General features: G+C 35.6%; 1 protein-coding gene across 1 annotated transcript; it reads right to left on the bottom strand.

The window, feature by feature from the left end:
• Positions 1–1,978: 1,978 nt before the first annotated feature.
• Positions 1,979–6,130, bottom strand: LOC104908756 (uncharacterized). The gene has a single exon (XM_048637184.1). The coding sequence runs from the start codon at positions 6,128–6,130 to the stop codon at positions 1,979–1,981; it is 4,152 nt and encodes a 1,383-aa protein (XP_048493141.1).
• Between the last annotated feature and the right edge of the window lie 8,583 nt (positions 6,131–14,713).

The following is a 14,713-nucleotide window of genomic DNA, read 5'->3' as shown; positions in this document are numbered from 1 at the left end:
AAAAAAGGCATGAATAAAAATTTTCCAAGGATTATCACTACCTAAAGCAGGGACAAAAACTAAATACCATAAACCTTTAATCTTCACACTTAACTTCAAAAACCACCCCCAACGATTACAACCAGATTGAATTTTCCACCAAAGACAACCAAATCGTCTACAATGCTCAAATTCAATCAATTCTGAACAATCTTGAAGTGTAACAGAAACCCAATCAATCAATTTAACTGGAAAATTAATCCACCTTTTCCGATTGTTGTATAACTCACCAATTTTTAAAAAACCATTACTCAATTCTAAATGAAAAGTTTTACCTTTGATTTGAATTTCCATATTCGAACTTCGATCGAGCACCTCCCTTGACTCCTGTGCAGTCTCGCAGCAGCAAAACAAAAACAAAACACCCTAAAAATGGTAGAAACCCGGATAGAAGAAATTGGAGAAATTTGATTGAGAGAGGTTTTGGAAATTAAAGCAGAGAGAAAACTAGGGAAGTGGGGAAGGAAGTGAAGGGGACATTAGTTAACAGTGAAAGGAGGATGAAAACCGGGGATGACCCTACGGCGACGCACGCCGGAAAGAGTAACGCGGACGGCAGCGCCGCCGCAGGGAAAGCAAGGGTTTAAGGGAGGTTGAGGGAAGGTGAACGGTTTCAAGAGAGAGAATAACAGTGCATGTTTTTAGTTTCCGAAGTGACATAACTAAAATTTCTAATCATGTTTCTGAGATTATATTGTAGAACTCTTAAGTGAAAGTATGAATTGTACATTTTCTTCCTTCCGGTCATTTATAAGAGAGAGTCGTTTTAATAGAGCTTTTGAAGTGTGGAGAAATTAAATAAGATTAGAATTATGAGAACTAATTATAAACTAATTATAAACTATTATAACTTCTAATAAGTTGAACAAAACATAGCTTTTAATGAAAAAATTGTCAACTTAAACTACTACAATGAGTTGTCGCTACATGTATTGCGCTCATGTAAAACTAATTACTCGATATTACAAAATATTATAATGAAAAAATTATCATCGCACGCATCGCGTGCTTAAAAAGCTAGTTGTAAGAATGGCACGTGTGCAAATAAATGTGTAATGACATGTGGCAAAAATCATTTTGTTTTATATATATTTATATGATTGATGAGTCCAATGCAGAAGACTTAATAATTTTTTAATTGTCTATTTCTAGTGGGTTGCTTACCCAACTGGTAGATGTATATCAATCTCCACTTTATCATATGTTAATGTGTATTTATTTTTAGTGAATTATCTACTTAGTGAATAGTATAAGATTTTTCGTTATTTTCTTATGCTAAAAAAACAAATTACTTGGTGAGAAATGATAGGTTGAAGAAAGTGGTTTAATTGAAATAGCATTGTTTTTTTTTTGATCCATATGAGCCACGAAGGCAGTATAAAGTACAAAGAAGGGGAGGGACATTTGAAACTGTGATCTATCGTTCGCAGCACCTCAATCTTAACCACTAGGCTAAGACATCCTCGGTAATTGAAATAGAATTGTTGGGTTATTAGATACTCCCTCCGTCTCAAAATAAAGTGTCCATTTCTCTTTTTTTATGGTAATTATGCAAGTAGAATATAAGAGGGGTAGTAAAGATTTTTTTGTTTATTTAAATAAATGTTGTATGGGAAAAGATGATTTTAAGAGAGAGAATGGAGAATAATTGGTGAAAGAGCATTAATTGTAACATTGTGGTTGAATAAATAAAGGAAAAAAACAAAATTCAAGAAGCAAATAAATGATGGGACACAATTTTTCTGGACAAATTACGAAAAAATGTGGAACTATATATTTTTTTTGATAATTTGTTTCACGATTTTATTTAAAGGAGCTGAGTGCTCATGAAATCATTACAAGGCCCAATACAGTAGGGGCACTAGATATTGAAAGGATACAGGTGAGAGTCTAGAAGATGAAGTACAAGACTTTGAGAGATGAGATAAATGGGAGGGGGTTATAACCAGGCTAGGAATTCATCTGCTCTACTCAACCCTTGCTTTGCAAGGGCATCAGCAACCCCATTTGATTCTCTGCCCCTGTGAACTATCGATAAAGATATCCAGGACTTCCTTGCATTGCGTATATAATTGAGCATGAAATTAAGATTCCAAGGTCCTCCATCATCTTGATTAACCCACCTTACAGCATTAGCGGAATCAGACACTATTATAAGATGATGGCCCTTAATTCGGTCAGAGCTGAAAGATATTTTTAAAGCTCTGAAAATAGCATAAATCTCAGCAGAGTTGATTTCCAATTTGGGAATGGGGCTGGAAAAAAGGCAGATAAAAAAGCCTTTATCGTCTCTCAGAACTCCACCTACAGCTGCACGATCCAACTCTGGCTTGAAAGAAGCATCCACATTCCACTGCAACTGATTCACCATTGGAGGAGACCATGGGACCATCGGCGGATTTACTACAATAGCAGTACCGGATTTGCAGCCATCGGACTGAACCCACTTGAGGCAAGCTGGGTTGCGAATAACTTCAGAACTTGTAAATGGAAATCTATCATCCCAAGCTCTAATCCACCAACATAGCCTCAATAGAATCAAGTCTTGAATTTCCTCCAGAGAAGAGGCAGAGTTATTGAAGATCCTTGAATTTCTTTCCTTCCAAAGAGACCATATGATGATGAAGAAAATAGAATGCCAGATTTTCTTGAAAAAAATTCCCTTCCCGTAAATTTGCCATTGAAGGAAGGCATTTTTTATGGTTTCTGGAAATGACCAAGAGAGTCCCCATAAATTCAGCCACCAAGACCAGAGATTCCAAGAGAACCGACAGTGAAGAAGGAGATGATTGGTGGTTTCAAGCTCAGCATTACAGAACACGCAGTTCGCTTCATCGATTGGAATAATTCCAAGTCGGCCCAACTTAGATTTTGTATTAATTTTTTCCAAGAGAGCCAACCAACAGAATATCTCAATTCTATAGGGAACTAGACCTCTCCATACCCCTTTAATAATATCGTGGGATGTTGAAATTGACCCCTTGGCAAGCTCGAGGGATGCGGATTTCACAGAAAAAATTCCAGATTTATTTGGAGCCCATACTAAATAGTCATCACATGAGAGATCAAGAACAACGCTTTTTAGCAACTCATAAAGGTGATCCCTTTCTTCTATATCACGGGCCCTGAGAGGTCTTCGCCATGCCAAAATCCACTGCCATTCATGCCCATCCCAAATTCCCAGTGAGGATATCGTAGCCAAAGGGTTAATAGCGAGCCGATGTAACCGAGGGAAAAGATCTTTTAGCGGCAGTTCACCAATCCACACTTCTTTCCAAAAGAAAGTTTGAGTTCCTTTCCCCACAAATTTCCTGATTTTTTGAGGCCCAAATAACCTTGCACAAGGATGCTTTAAGACCGAGCTGCAAATGGCCTTCCAAGGCCCACCACGAATTGGGATTTTAACATCATTAAAAGTGAGAGAGGAAGGATACTCATATTTATCCATAATAAAATTTCTCCAAAATGCTTTGGGCTCACTAAAAAGCCTCCATAACCACTTGAAAAGTAAGGCCACATTTTTTTGCAATAAGTTGCCAATACCCAGGCCCCCAAGGGAAATGGGCCGTTCCAATTTCTCCCAAGCAACTAGAGGAAAGGCTCGCTTTCCTTCTACTCCACACCAAAGAAAGTCCCTCTGAATTTTGACGAGCTTTGCAATGACCCCCTTGGGAATGGGAAAAAGGGACATGAAATACAACGGAAGACTTGATAAAGAAGCTTTTATCAAAGTAATACGTCCCCCAATCGAAAGCATTTTACCCTTCCAGGATGCTAGTCTTTTACTCATCCTATCTACAATAGGGTTCCAAGTATCAATCCTAGAGTAATTACCTCCAATTGGAAGCCCAAGGTACTTGAAAGGAAGCGAGCCCGTTCGACAAAGGAGAGCCTTGGCCGCGGATTCGAGCCATATTTGGTCTACATTGATGCCGTACAAAGCACTCTTATGAAAATTCACACTCAAGCCTGAGGCTATTTGAAACACAATCAAAGTTTTCTTGATGTTGCAGAGATAATCCATAGAGGGGGGGCAGAAGATAATGGTGTCGTCCGCATACTGGAGATGGGACACAATGCATCCGTTGGGCCGAGAAGCAATTCCATCCCATAGTCCAAGATTCAGCCCCTTTTTCATGAGAAGATTCAAGGGCTCTACCGCCAGATTAAAGAGAAAAGGGGACAAGGGGTCCCCTTGACGGAGGCCCCGCTGTAACTTGATAGGCTGCGTCGGAGATCCGTTAACCAAAATGGAAGCTGAAGCTGACATTACGCAGGATTTCATCCACTCGCGCCATTGGTCAGGAAAGCCCATCTGCTCAAGTACCCAATCCAGATAGCTCCATGAAATACTGTCAAAGGCCTTATGGAAGTCAAGTTTCAGAAGAACTGCCTCAGATTTGAATCTTTTACAAGATTCAATAATTTCTCCCGCTACTAGAGCTCCATCAAGAATCTGCCGACCCCCGATGAAGGATGATTGTAGAGGTCCCACCAAATGTTCCATCACCCTTTGTAATCTTCGCGCAAGAATTTTTGATACAATTTTATAGAGACACCCGACCATACTAATAGGTCTATAATCCTTGAAGCTTGTGGGAGTTTCAATTTTCGGAACTAGGGCAATAAAAGCATTGTTACATCCTTTTGGAAGTTTGGCTGTATTCCAGAATCTCCGAACCATATCATAAACATCCTGTTTGATAACTTCCCACGCAGTTTTGACAAAATTAAAATTGAATCCATCGGGCCCGGGAGCTTTATTGCCATCACATGATGCAACAGCCGCATCAATTTCATCATAAGAGAAAGGCTCACACAGCATATCCCTTTGAGATGGGAGTAGTTGCTGAAATTCAAGGTTTTCGAACTTAGGTCTGTTTTTAACATCCTCCTGAAAGATTTTCTGAAAATAGGAAACTGCTTCAGATTTTATTCCTGCACAATCAACAATGTTAGTGTTATCAATAAGCACAGATGAAATAAAATTTTTTTGCCTTCGAATTGAGGCTAGAGTATGAAAAAACTTGGTGTTCCTGTCCCCCTCTTTAAGCCATTTAGACCGTGAGATTTGAGCCCAATAAACTTCTTTTTTTTTCAGCCAGGACCATAGATCAATCTGCACGGATTTCCTCTTGTCAAGTTCAGTGTTTGAGAGGGTGCGGTCATTGGCAGTGTTATCAAAGTATTGGATTTGATCCTCCAATTCTTTTATTTTGGTGTCGATGAACCCGAACTCAGTTTCGTTCCACTTTTTGAGGCTTGATTTTACTTGCCTTAATTTATCAGACATGGGGAGATGTTGGGAGTTGTCCCAAGCGAGTGAAATCGTGGGTAGAAAATTTGGGTGTGAGACCCAGCAATTTAGGAACCGGAAGGGCTTCGGGCCCCAATTGGAGTTGGGGGAATGGGCAAAAATAGGGCAATGATCGGAAATTGTTCGGTTGAGGATTTGGATTGAGAGGTTCGGATATTGAAGGATCCAATCAGATGTAACTAGACATCGGTCAAGCTTACTCTTTCGGTTGCCATGGAACCATGTAAAGATCCCATTTGAGCAGGAGATGTCAATTAGGCTCATGGTTTGGATAAAATTTCTGAAGTCATCAACACCTTCTTGAGTTAAAAGTCCACTGCCTCTCTCAGAGGAGGAGAGAACTTCATTGAAATCACCCATAATTAGGGTTGGAAAAGAGTTATTTCTGCAGAAATCCACAATGTCGTTCCAGACAACAGCCCTTCCTTCAATGCTACAAGGGTTATATATGTTGATGAGTAGACATTTGAAGCTAGAGGATGGCAATAATCCTTGAATAGCAATCCAATTTCGCTGAATGGTGGACGATTCTATTTGAAAACCCGATTTTTTCCAGAGGGAAATAAGACCCCCCGAATTTCCATTTGAAGGACTGCATAGCCATTCGATATCATCCTCAGGCCATATGGTTTTGATGGTTTTGGGATTAACAATCTCAGATTTAGATTCTTGAATGAAAAGAAAGATGGGTTTATGTGTATTAGTTAGTTTCCTGAATTGAGATCGCTTTTCACGAGCACCAATTCCACGGCAGTTCCAGGATATCACTGACATAATTACCAGAGATGAGGGGTGAGAGAAGTAGAGAACTACTGTAGAGAAGCATCCCAGTCCTCTTGTTGGCGTTTTAGAATGGCAGAGATAAGGTTTTCAATACACGAGAGTGGGCCTTCAACACGAAGTCCAAGGTCAGAGGCAAGTTTTAGTACATCCTGAGTTGTAATTGTCAGAGGTGAAGGTTGGGAAGGTGGAGTGGAAGTGAGCATTTTTGGCTTCTTCTTGTTTTTCTTTTGTAGTTTTCGGATTCTTTTTTGTGCATGGCGTCTTTTTGCTTCAGTAGGAATTATATTTTCGAACCCAGGAGGGAACATGGGCCCTGATGAGAGGGAGGATGTAGAAGAGGTTTGAGATTTTGGTTTTGTTTTAGAGTTTGGGAGTAGCGGGCCAAATTTATTCTGGATAGGGATAGGGGAGGAGATGGTTGGAGAGGCTTTGGAGTGGGTATATAAATCTGGCTCACAGGGTTTGGTAGAAATTTGGGCTTGATTGACTTTGTCAGGAATTGGGATGGGGCCCCTGGTATATAATCTAGCAGCAGAGGGAGGAGAAGTAATGATTTCATTAATGATTGGCACTTCATTCAATGATTTAGTGGGGGTAGGTGGGAAATTACTTTCCTTGGCCTTGGGAGATGAAACGAAAGGACTGTTGAGATCGTATGCTTCTGACGCTTCAGATTCGTCAGAGGATGGCGGCGGAGATTTGAGTTGAGCTGGAAAGTCAGGCTGTACATGGTGCCTGACGTCTTCTGCAACAAAAATTCTGAATTTTTTACCTTCTAACTGAAAAATCATTTTACAGTTAATGTTGAAAAGGCAATCTGTAAGAAGAAGTATTTTGGCATATTCAAAACTAGAGTAATCAATTGATATAACTCTGCCAAAGACACTCCCAATGTTGAAGAAATTTTCATATGACCAACTTTTAATGGGGACTCCATAAACTTTGACCCATGTCTCCTTCCATTTTGTTGCACAAGAGTCATAAACCTCCCTTATATCATCGAACCAATTTTCCAGCCAATTACTTTCAATAATGGCTGATTTGTCTTCTAGAGATGAGAATGTGACAAGGTGGAGGAAACCCCCAATTGGTTTGATGTTTATGCATGTGACACCTTCCGCAAGAATATGGTCAAGGATTTGGGCAGAGGTTTGCGATGACGACGATACTGCTACTACACTCCTGCTAAACAAGTCATCATTCCCCTGGAAACTCAACCCTTTAATGGCTATCAGCTCTTCCCCTTCAAAATTATCCACTTCAAGTTCATCTCTAATTTTTTCAACATTCTCACCTAATAATCTGGAGCTTAATCTTTTAGCTGAGCAAGGTTCAAAATGGAAACAGTCGGGGATAGGTTCCGGATCTTGGTGGGGAATTGGTTGATTCTTCGACTTATGAGAGGGCAGTGGTGGTCCAGGTTGGCTTTTAGCCGCTGGGGTAGGGGAAGGTATAATCTTTGGGGCGGTGCAGGCATCTTTATATGATCTATTGTCACGGATTGGTGTAGATTTGTTTGCTTGTGTTTCGTGTTTGAGAGGGTTTGAGTTAGAGATATTAGGCTTGGCATGAGATGGCTTTGAAGAGTTTTTTGGTTTCGGATTGGTTTTCAAAGGGCGAGAATCATACTTAGCAGGGAAAACTCGAAGGCTGCCTCCTTTAAGTTTTCTCCCATTTTCACCATGGATGGCTTTTTGAAGAGAATCTGGCATTGAAAAGTGGATGAAGGCGAAACGGTGATGACGGTTGGGTCTTAGGTTTTCTGGGATGTGGATGTTGATAATGCTTCCATATCGGCCGAAGGTTTTGGCTAGGTCATACTGGCATATGTTAATGGGGAGGAAATCAACAAAGCATGTTTTGGAGGCTGAGGGTGGTTTGGATGAAGGCTTCCGGCGATTGACAATGGTCCAAGGCTGCTCATTTTGGAAGACACTCTTTCTCTCACTAAACTCTCTCATTTCTCTCTAGGGAGTAAAATTTATTTTAATGTGGAACTATATATGTAAATGGGAACTATATTTTGGAACACCCAAAATAAAAATGGGAACTATATTTTAGGACGGGGGAGTATTATTTTCACTTTCTTTATTTATTTTATTTTCCTCTATTATTTTGAATTTTTTTCCTTAAATAATGCAAAAATGGGTTTTAATTCCCACAATATGTCCAAAAAAATAATAATTCTTTGCGTACTGTCCACCCAAAAGTGGGTTCTCTATTCTGAGCATTAACATTTTAGGAATGTTGTTAGAGTTGCTTTGTTAGAGTCGTTCCTTGTACCGTCAAAAAAAAAGAAGGGTCGTTCCTTGTAATAACTCTGAAATCAGAATCGAGAATTTCTCGCTATTAATTTCCTTTCTCAATAAAGGGGAGGAAACTCGAACAAGATTATAAGACAACAAGAAGTATTTATTGCATACTTGGACCTCTACTAAGAACACTCAGAATCAACAGTTGTACCAAATGATGGTAGATAAACATCCTTAATCAAAGTCGCAGTGTCATAACCTATAAAAAAATTGAAGGGTTTTTCTACGTTATATCCTTGTATTTTTTCAATTTCTACGTTATACCCCAAGCTTTTCAAAATTCCACACAGTACCCTTAAACTTACCTTTTTCAACGGACAATGCCCCTACCGCTGATTATACATCATTAATTTCGTCTTTTTTTTATATTCCGGTGGAACGAATCTAATTAGTGAATAACTTTCTAAGGGCTAAACTATGTATAAGTTAAATTAGATCCAATAAATTTAAAAAAATAAATGAAATTAATGACATATAATCAGTAGTTTGGGCATCATGCATCAAAAAAGGTAAGTTTGAGGGTACCGTGTAGAATTTTTAAAAAGTTGGGGTAAAACGTAGAAATTGAAGAAACACAAGGGCATAATGTAGAAAAACCCAAAAATGAAAGAACGAAACTTCAAATCATATATTTAGGGAGCATGTGTATTTGTACTCTTTTTTCGTTCTGAACTTATTGGAACTTATGTGAAGTCATTAAAATTTATTGAATTTTATCATATAAGCCTGTAAGGTGTTAGAAATTAGAACTTCTTGAAACTTACTAAATCGTATCCACTTGATTGGCTTAGTGATTGAAGCAGATCCGAAGGTGGAAACGATTACAGTGGTGACAAATGTGCGAGATAGTGCCATAGTGGTGATAGTTGTCGGCAATGACAACCATTGACAAGAGGAATGGCGAGAGATGAAAGAGAAAATCACAAATCACAAACGATAGTTAAATCAAAATTTATAAATAGTGAAAAATGTCAAAGTGAGAGAATCTTTAAAAAACGGAGAAATAGTACGCTAATAGGAAATATGATGTAATTTATTTTCTTTTTGAAACACTTTGACAGTAGAACTACAACTTTAATTTTGTTCAGATGTTGAGAAAGTCAGACAATGACTTCAAAGGGTGAAAAGTGAAAGCAGATAATGTTCACATCTTTTATACATAATATGAAGCGTAATTTGTTTTTTTTTTCTACGTACAATGCTCGCAAATTCTACCATGTCTCATACTCTAAGGCCTGTTCTCCCCAACTTATTTTCACTTCAGTTCAATTCAATTCAGTTCATTTGGGTCAATCAGTTTAGTCGTTCAATTCAGTTCAATTTAGTTGCAATCAGTTCAGTCCAATTCAGCTCCATCATTTCTATTAGTTATATTTTAATACATTTTAGTTGCAATCAGTTCAGTTCATTTCAGTTGCTATCAATTCAGTTATTTTATGGCAAAAAGAATAGGCCCTAACCATATCCCCTAGGTCTTGAACTCGAATGTTAGAGTTGGAGATGAAATCAGATTTAAAAATCCGACTTCTTGTAGGATGGAAGCCAGATTATGCATAAACTAGTCCAAGTTCAACCAGTTGTCATCCCTAATCTCAACACCTTATTCCCTTCAACTCCCATATATAGTATTGGTTATATCAATGATCGGACCCTATTAGCTTCTGCAGGAATATAAGAGCATGATACCATTGAGCCAAAGCTACTTTGGGAAGATTTCTCATACAACGTCTCAAATTTCAATGCAACCTTCTCACCCTAAAGATTTGGGTGACTCAGATAATCTTACTTTTAAAACATTTAAGTACGTAGTTAGGATGGGTTGTGACTGCGTCACATATGATTTACAATTATGGTAACTTTCATTTGAATCATATTTCTCAATTTGTGACGTAAATTAATTAAAGTCAGATCACATATTAAAGAATTAATAATTTGAGACATGAGAGACCATCAATAGATGATAAGAATTGAAGACCAGCTATCTAACGAATTTTTTTTTTAAAAGCCACAGCAAAATGACCAATTTGCCCATGTAACCCTTTGGCTATAAAAAGGACACCAACCCTCCATCTTTCCATACAAAACACAAACAAAAAAACATCCGAGTGATAAGCTATTAAGATGGAAATGAGTAAGAATGTGAAGGGGGTGGTTAGTTTAGTGGTGATGCTAGCATTAGTGATGCTAGCCACCACACCTCAACCCACTTTTACAACAGGGTTCTTTGTCAATACTTGAATGAGATTACTAATGCAAAGCTATATATAGAGAGATTACTTAACAGTACATACATATTTAATGACATTACTAATAGAGTTACATGCATCAACATTTAAGATGCATCAGACTTATTAAATGTGTAAGCCTTTTTTCAGTTTCTAGAATATTAGTCCTACAACTTTTTTTTTTTTTTGGCCCCATTCGGGGACCTGTGGTAATACAACTGGGTGTAACTTTTATATCACAACATATTTTCTACCGGATGAACTAACTCATGTCCACTGCACAGTGCACATGATTGATTAGAATATGTCACTAGAGGCGGATCTAGGATTTTAAATTTGGGGGTCCTAATTAAACCAACCAAATACACAATGATCATATACACAAATGAGAATTTGAGTTGTTTTCTCGATAACAAAACCAAACATTATATTATTCTAGTCATTTATAAAGATACCTTCATTATATTGATATTTCGATATTATATTCATTTTAGTATAAATTGATTTCTACACTCTTAAACTAACACAATTTTTACCTTAAATATCTTGAATTAACAGTACAAAATTTTACAAGATAATTCATATAAATTTCATAAATGTAAATAGAGACAAATTCAAAATTCTACATGATAAAATTAATTGTTAAATATTTATAAATAAATCCTGGTCATTCTCAATATATCAATTGTATTTAAAATCAAATAGTTGCAGTTATTTGGAAATGGAAAGAGAATTAATCATTATATCAATTGCATGATTCTTAATAAATTTGATGCTCTTGAAGGTGAAGTTTTGGAGGCAATCAACACCAAGATACCCAATAGTATCTACACCATTTTCCCTCTCTCACATACTCTACCGCCAACTCTAAGTGAACGGAACTTCTTTCTATTAGATCCAACTTATGGAAGGAATACACTAATTGTTTAGAATTAAGGATGGTTAGACAAAATAGTAGTCCAAGATCGGTTATCTATCACCTATGGAAGCTTAGCCATATTAACCAAGGTGCAATTAGAATAATGCCAATGGTGATACAATTGTTTATGAAATTGCAATTTTTTTGAGTGAACAACAAAAACACCTCTCCCATTGGTAATAATAATTTGTTCATTGTTCATGACATGAACAAATTGTTCATTGTTCATCCTAAACTACACAAAACAAGCTAATGACAAGTTGCCACATGTCTTGGGTAACTTTGGGAAATTTTGTGGAAATTTCCATGGAATTTCCTTTATCAAAAAAAATAAAAAAATACCGAAATTCCTAATTTGTGTCCCTCTCTAAACTGATACCCATATCAAAAATTATTAAAAAAGACGGTCTAATTTTAATATAAAAATAGACCTAGTCACTAAATGCATTAAACTAGTCACCGAAAGAAATTAACTTAGTCACCATTGGGCTGATTCTCTTTTTAATATTGAGATTACCATTGCCTAATTTTAATTTAAAGTAGACGATCTCCTACAAGACAAACTCTACCCATATTAACATATTTCGGAATATTTTTTTTAAAATGAAATGAGGTATAGTGATGATTTATTTGTTCATGAGTGGAATGGAGGTGATATTTTTATTCATGAAATGAACGAAACATGAGTAAGGAGGGAAATTTGGTGAACTTTTTGTTCACCATTGAAAATGCTCTTACAGGAGTTTGCACGGGGATTAGCAAACAATAAGCACCCGTTCTTATGGGTACCCCGATCTGATTTTATCATACACCCGGTTGTACCGTAAGTATGGTACACCCGAGATTATTTTTTTGCTCGTTGCTCATTTTAAATTATCCAAATGAGCAAAATATACCAAAATATACTAAAAAAGGTAGTTTCAAATGAGTAAATGAGCAAAATTATAATTCAGTGTACCATGCACATGTTACACCCAGGTATATGATTGATGAACTCGATATTGATTGTTTCATGTAGTTGATGATAATAGGATATAATGTCGATTTAGGAATTAGAGTTGATGTCTTGATGATCAAATAAGTAAAATTTAAAAGGGTGCAAGGTACACCCAGTTATATGATGAAGATCACCTTAAATATTGATTGTTCACTTAGGTGATGGTAATAGGATATAATACCGATTTAATAAATAAATGATATTAAAAAAGATCATAATGTGATATAAACATACAATTTTTTTTTTTTTTTTACATTCTAGATATGTTCTATGATCTAACCAAACACCATCAATAATGGATTAATTAGTCAAATGTTTTAGTTTTCTAGATATGTAATTTTATGACCCAATCATATATGTAATTATTAAACACTATAAATGATAAATTAATTAGTCAAATATACTATTTTAAGTTAATTTTTGTTTAATGTACACTTTACCAAACACTATATTGAACGTATGTCCAGTACAACAATACTCCACTTATTTATAACTAGCTTTTTAAGCATGCGATGCGTGGGACAACAATTTTTTCATTGTGATATTTTATAATGTCGAGTTGGTAGCTTTACATGCACGCAATACATGTAGCGACAACTCACTATAGTTTAAGTTGATAGTTTTTTCAGTAAAGGCTTTGTTTTATTCAACTTATTAGAAGTTATTTTCAACAAAAATAAGTTCAGATATGCAAAAATGAGTTAAATAAAACAGAACTAAAGTAATTAAAAAAAGCATGTAATTCTATTTAATATTTTAATCATAGTACTAAAAAAATGTCTATAAGAATATTCCACAATCACTTATTTTGCAAGTTTATCTAATTTGATTAGCAAATTTGTTCATAATTGCAAAAAATATATTTATCTTTATTTATGCATGGAAATCATATTAAAAAAAGAATATTTATTTTCTATTTTTTTTGCTTTTTCTTAATCCCAAATTTGATTCAAATATTGTTGTGTTTACCATAATTGCAAAGATTACCTTCATATCTTTGTGTTTTTCTTTTGTCTTCTTTTGAATTTTGATTGTGAACTATTTTAAATTATAACTCTTATTTATCTATCATTGATAAAATATCTAAAACTTCAAATATAGTACGTTGTCTTGATCTGACCTTATTATCCGCTATGTAATTGAATTACACAAATTGAAATTATGTAAATTCCTAAAATGATCATTTCTTTACATGACTATAATGTTGTGGAAGTATATTGTTGATTTTTTTTATTTTGACAATCTTTTATTTTGATGGAAGATTTTGATATTCTTAAATGAAAGTGTTATCTTTGTTTTTTTTAACAAATTTTTTAGTCTTTCATATTTTCTAACACTAAAATTTTCGGTTATTCTAATTTTAGTTTTTTGAAAATGGCAAATATTTTGATTGATTTATTACCCATTATTATTTTAAAAATTTAAACAAAATGATGTAATTAAAAAAATAAAGGTATTATAGTCATTCAATAGGCGGATACCATGTCTTCCCATTCACTTATATAATACAGATTATCAACGGGCTGAAGTGCTAAACTCAAGGTCTTCGTAACGAGATGCCCATAAGAAACATTTCATGGTAGTAACCAAATAACAATTCTAACAACTGAGTAGCCCAATATATTTCAATACAACTATCGCACTTCCTACTCTCTTCCTTCTTTCTCGTCTTCTTCATCATAAATTTTTGTTGTTGTTGTTGGTGGTAGTAGTGACATGAAGGTGAACAAGTGCACAAGACCCTTAAAATATAAGGGTTCAATTCAATTAGTTGTTCTCTTTAAGTAAAAAAAAGTAACTAAATATGATTATAAATTGTTCTTCTCTAATTAATATAATTGAGAGTAATGTTGGAAAATAGATTTCAAATAGGTTAATCTCTATCTAACCTTCAATTTCTTTTCTCCCTATTCTAAAAAAAACCATTAATGACTGTTCCGACATCTCTTTCCGTTTACCAAAAATTTTCAATCCTTATTATAATTTAATTTATAGCAGAGGGCCTTAAATTATATGCGACAACCCAGATTATGGGGAAATCATTTTATTCTACAAAATATTATAACTTCCTTAAACGTACTCATTAAATCTTTTCCACTCGATAGGCTTAGTGTAAAGCAA

Source organism: Beta vulgaris, chromosome 9 (genome assembly GCF_026745355.1).
Source record: "Beta vulgaris subsp. vulgaris cultivar EL10 chromosome 9, EL10.2, whole genome shotgun sequence".
Classification (NCBI taxonomy): Eukaryota; Viridiplantae; Streptophyta; class Magnoliopsida; order Caryophyllales; family Amaranthaceae; genus Beta; species Beta vulgaris.
The sequence above is the reverse complement of the archived record's forward strand: the minus strand, read 5'-3'. Positions and strand labels throughout refer to the sequence as shown.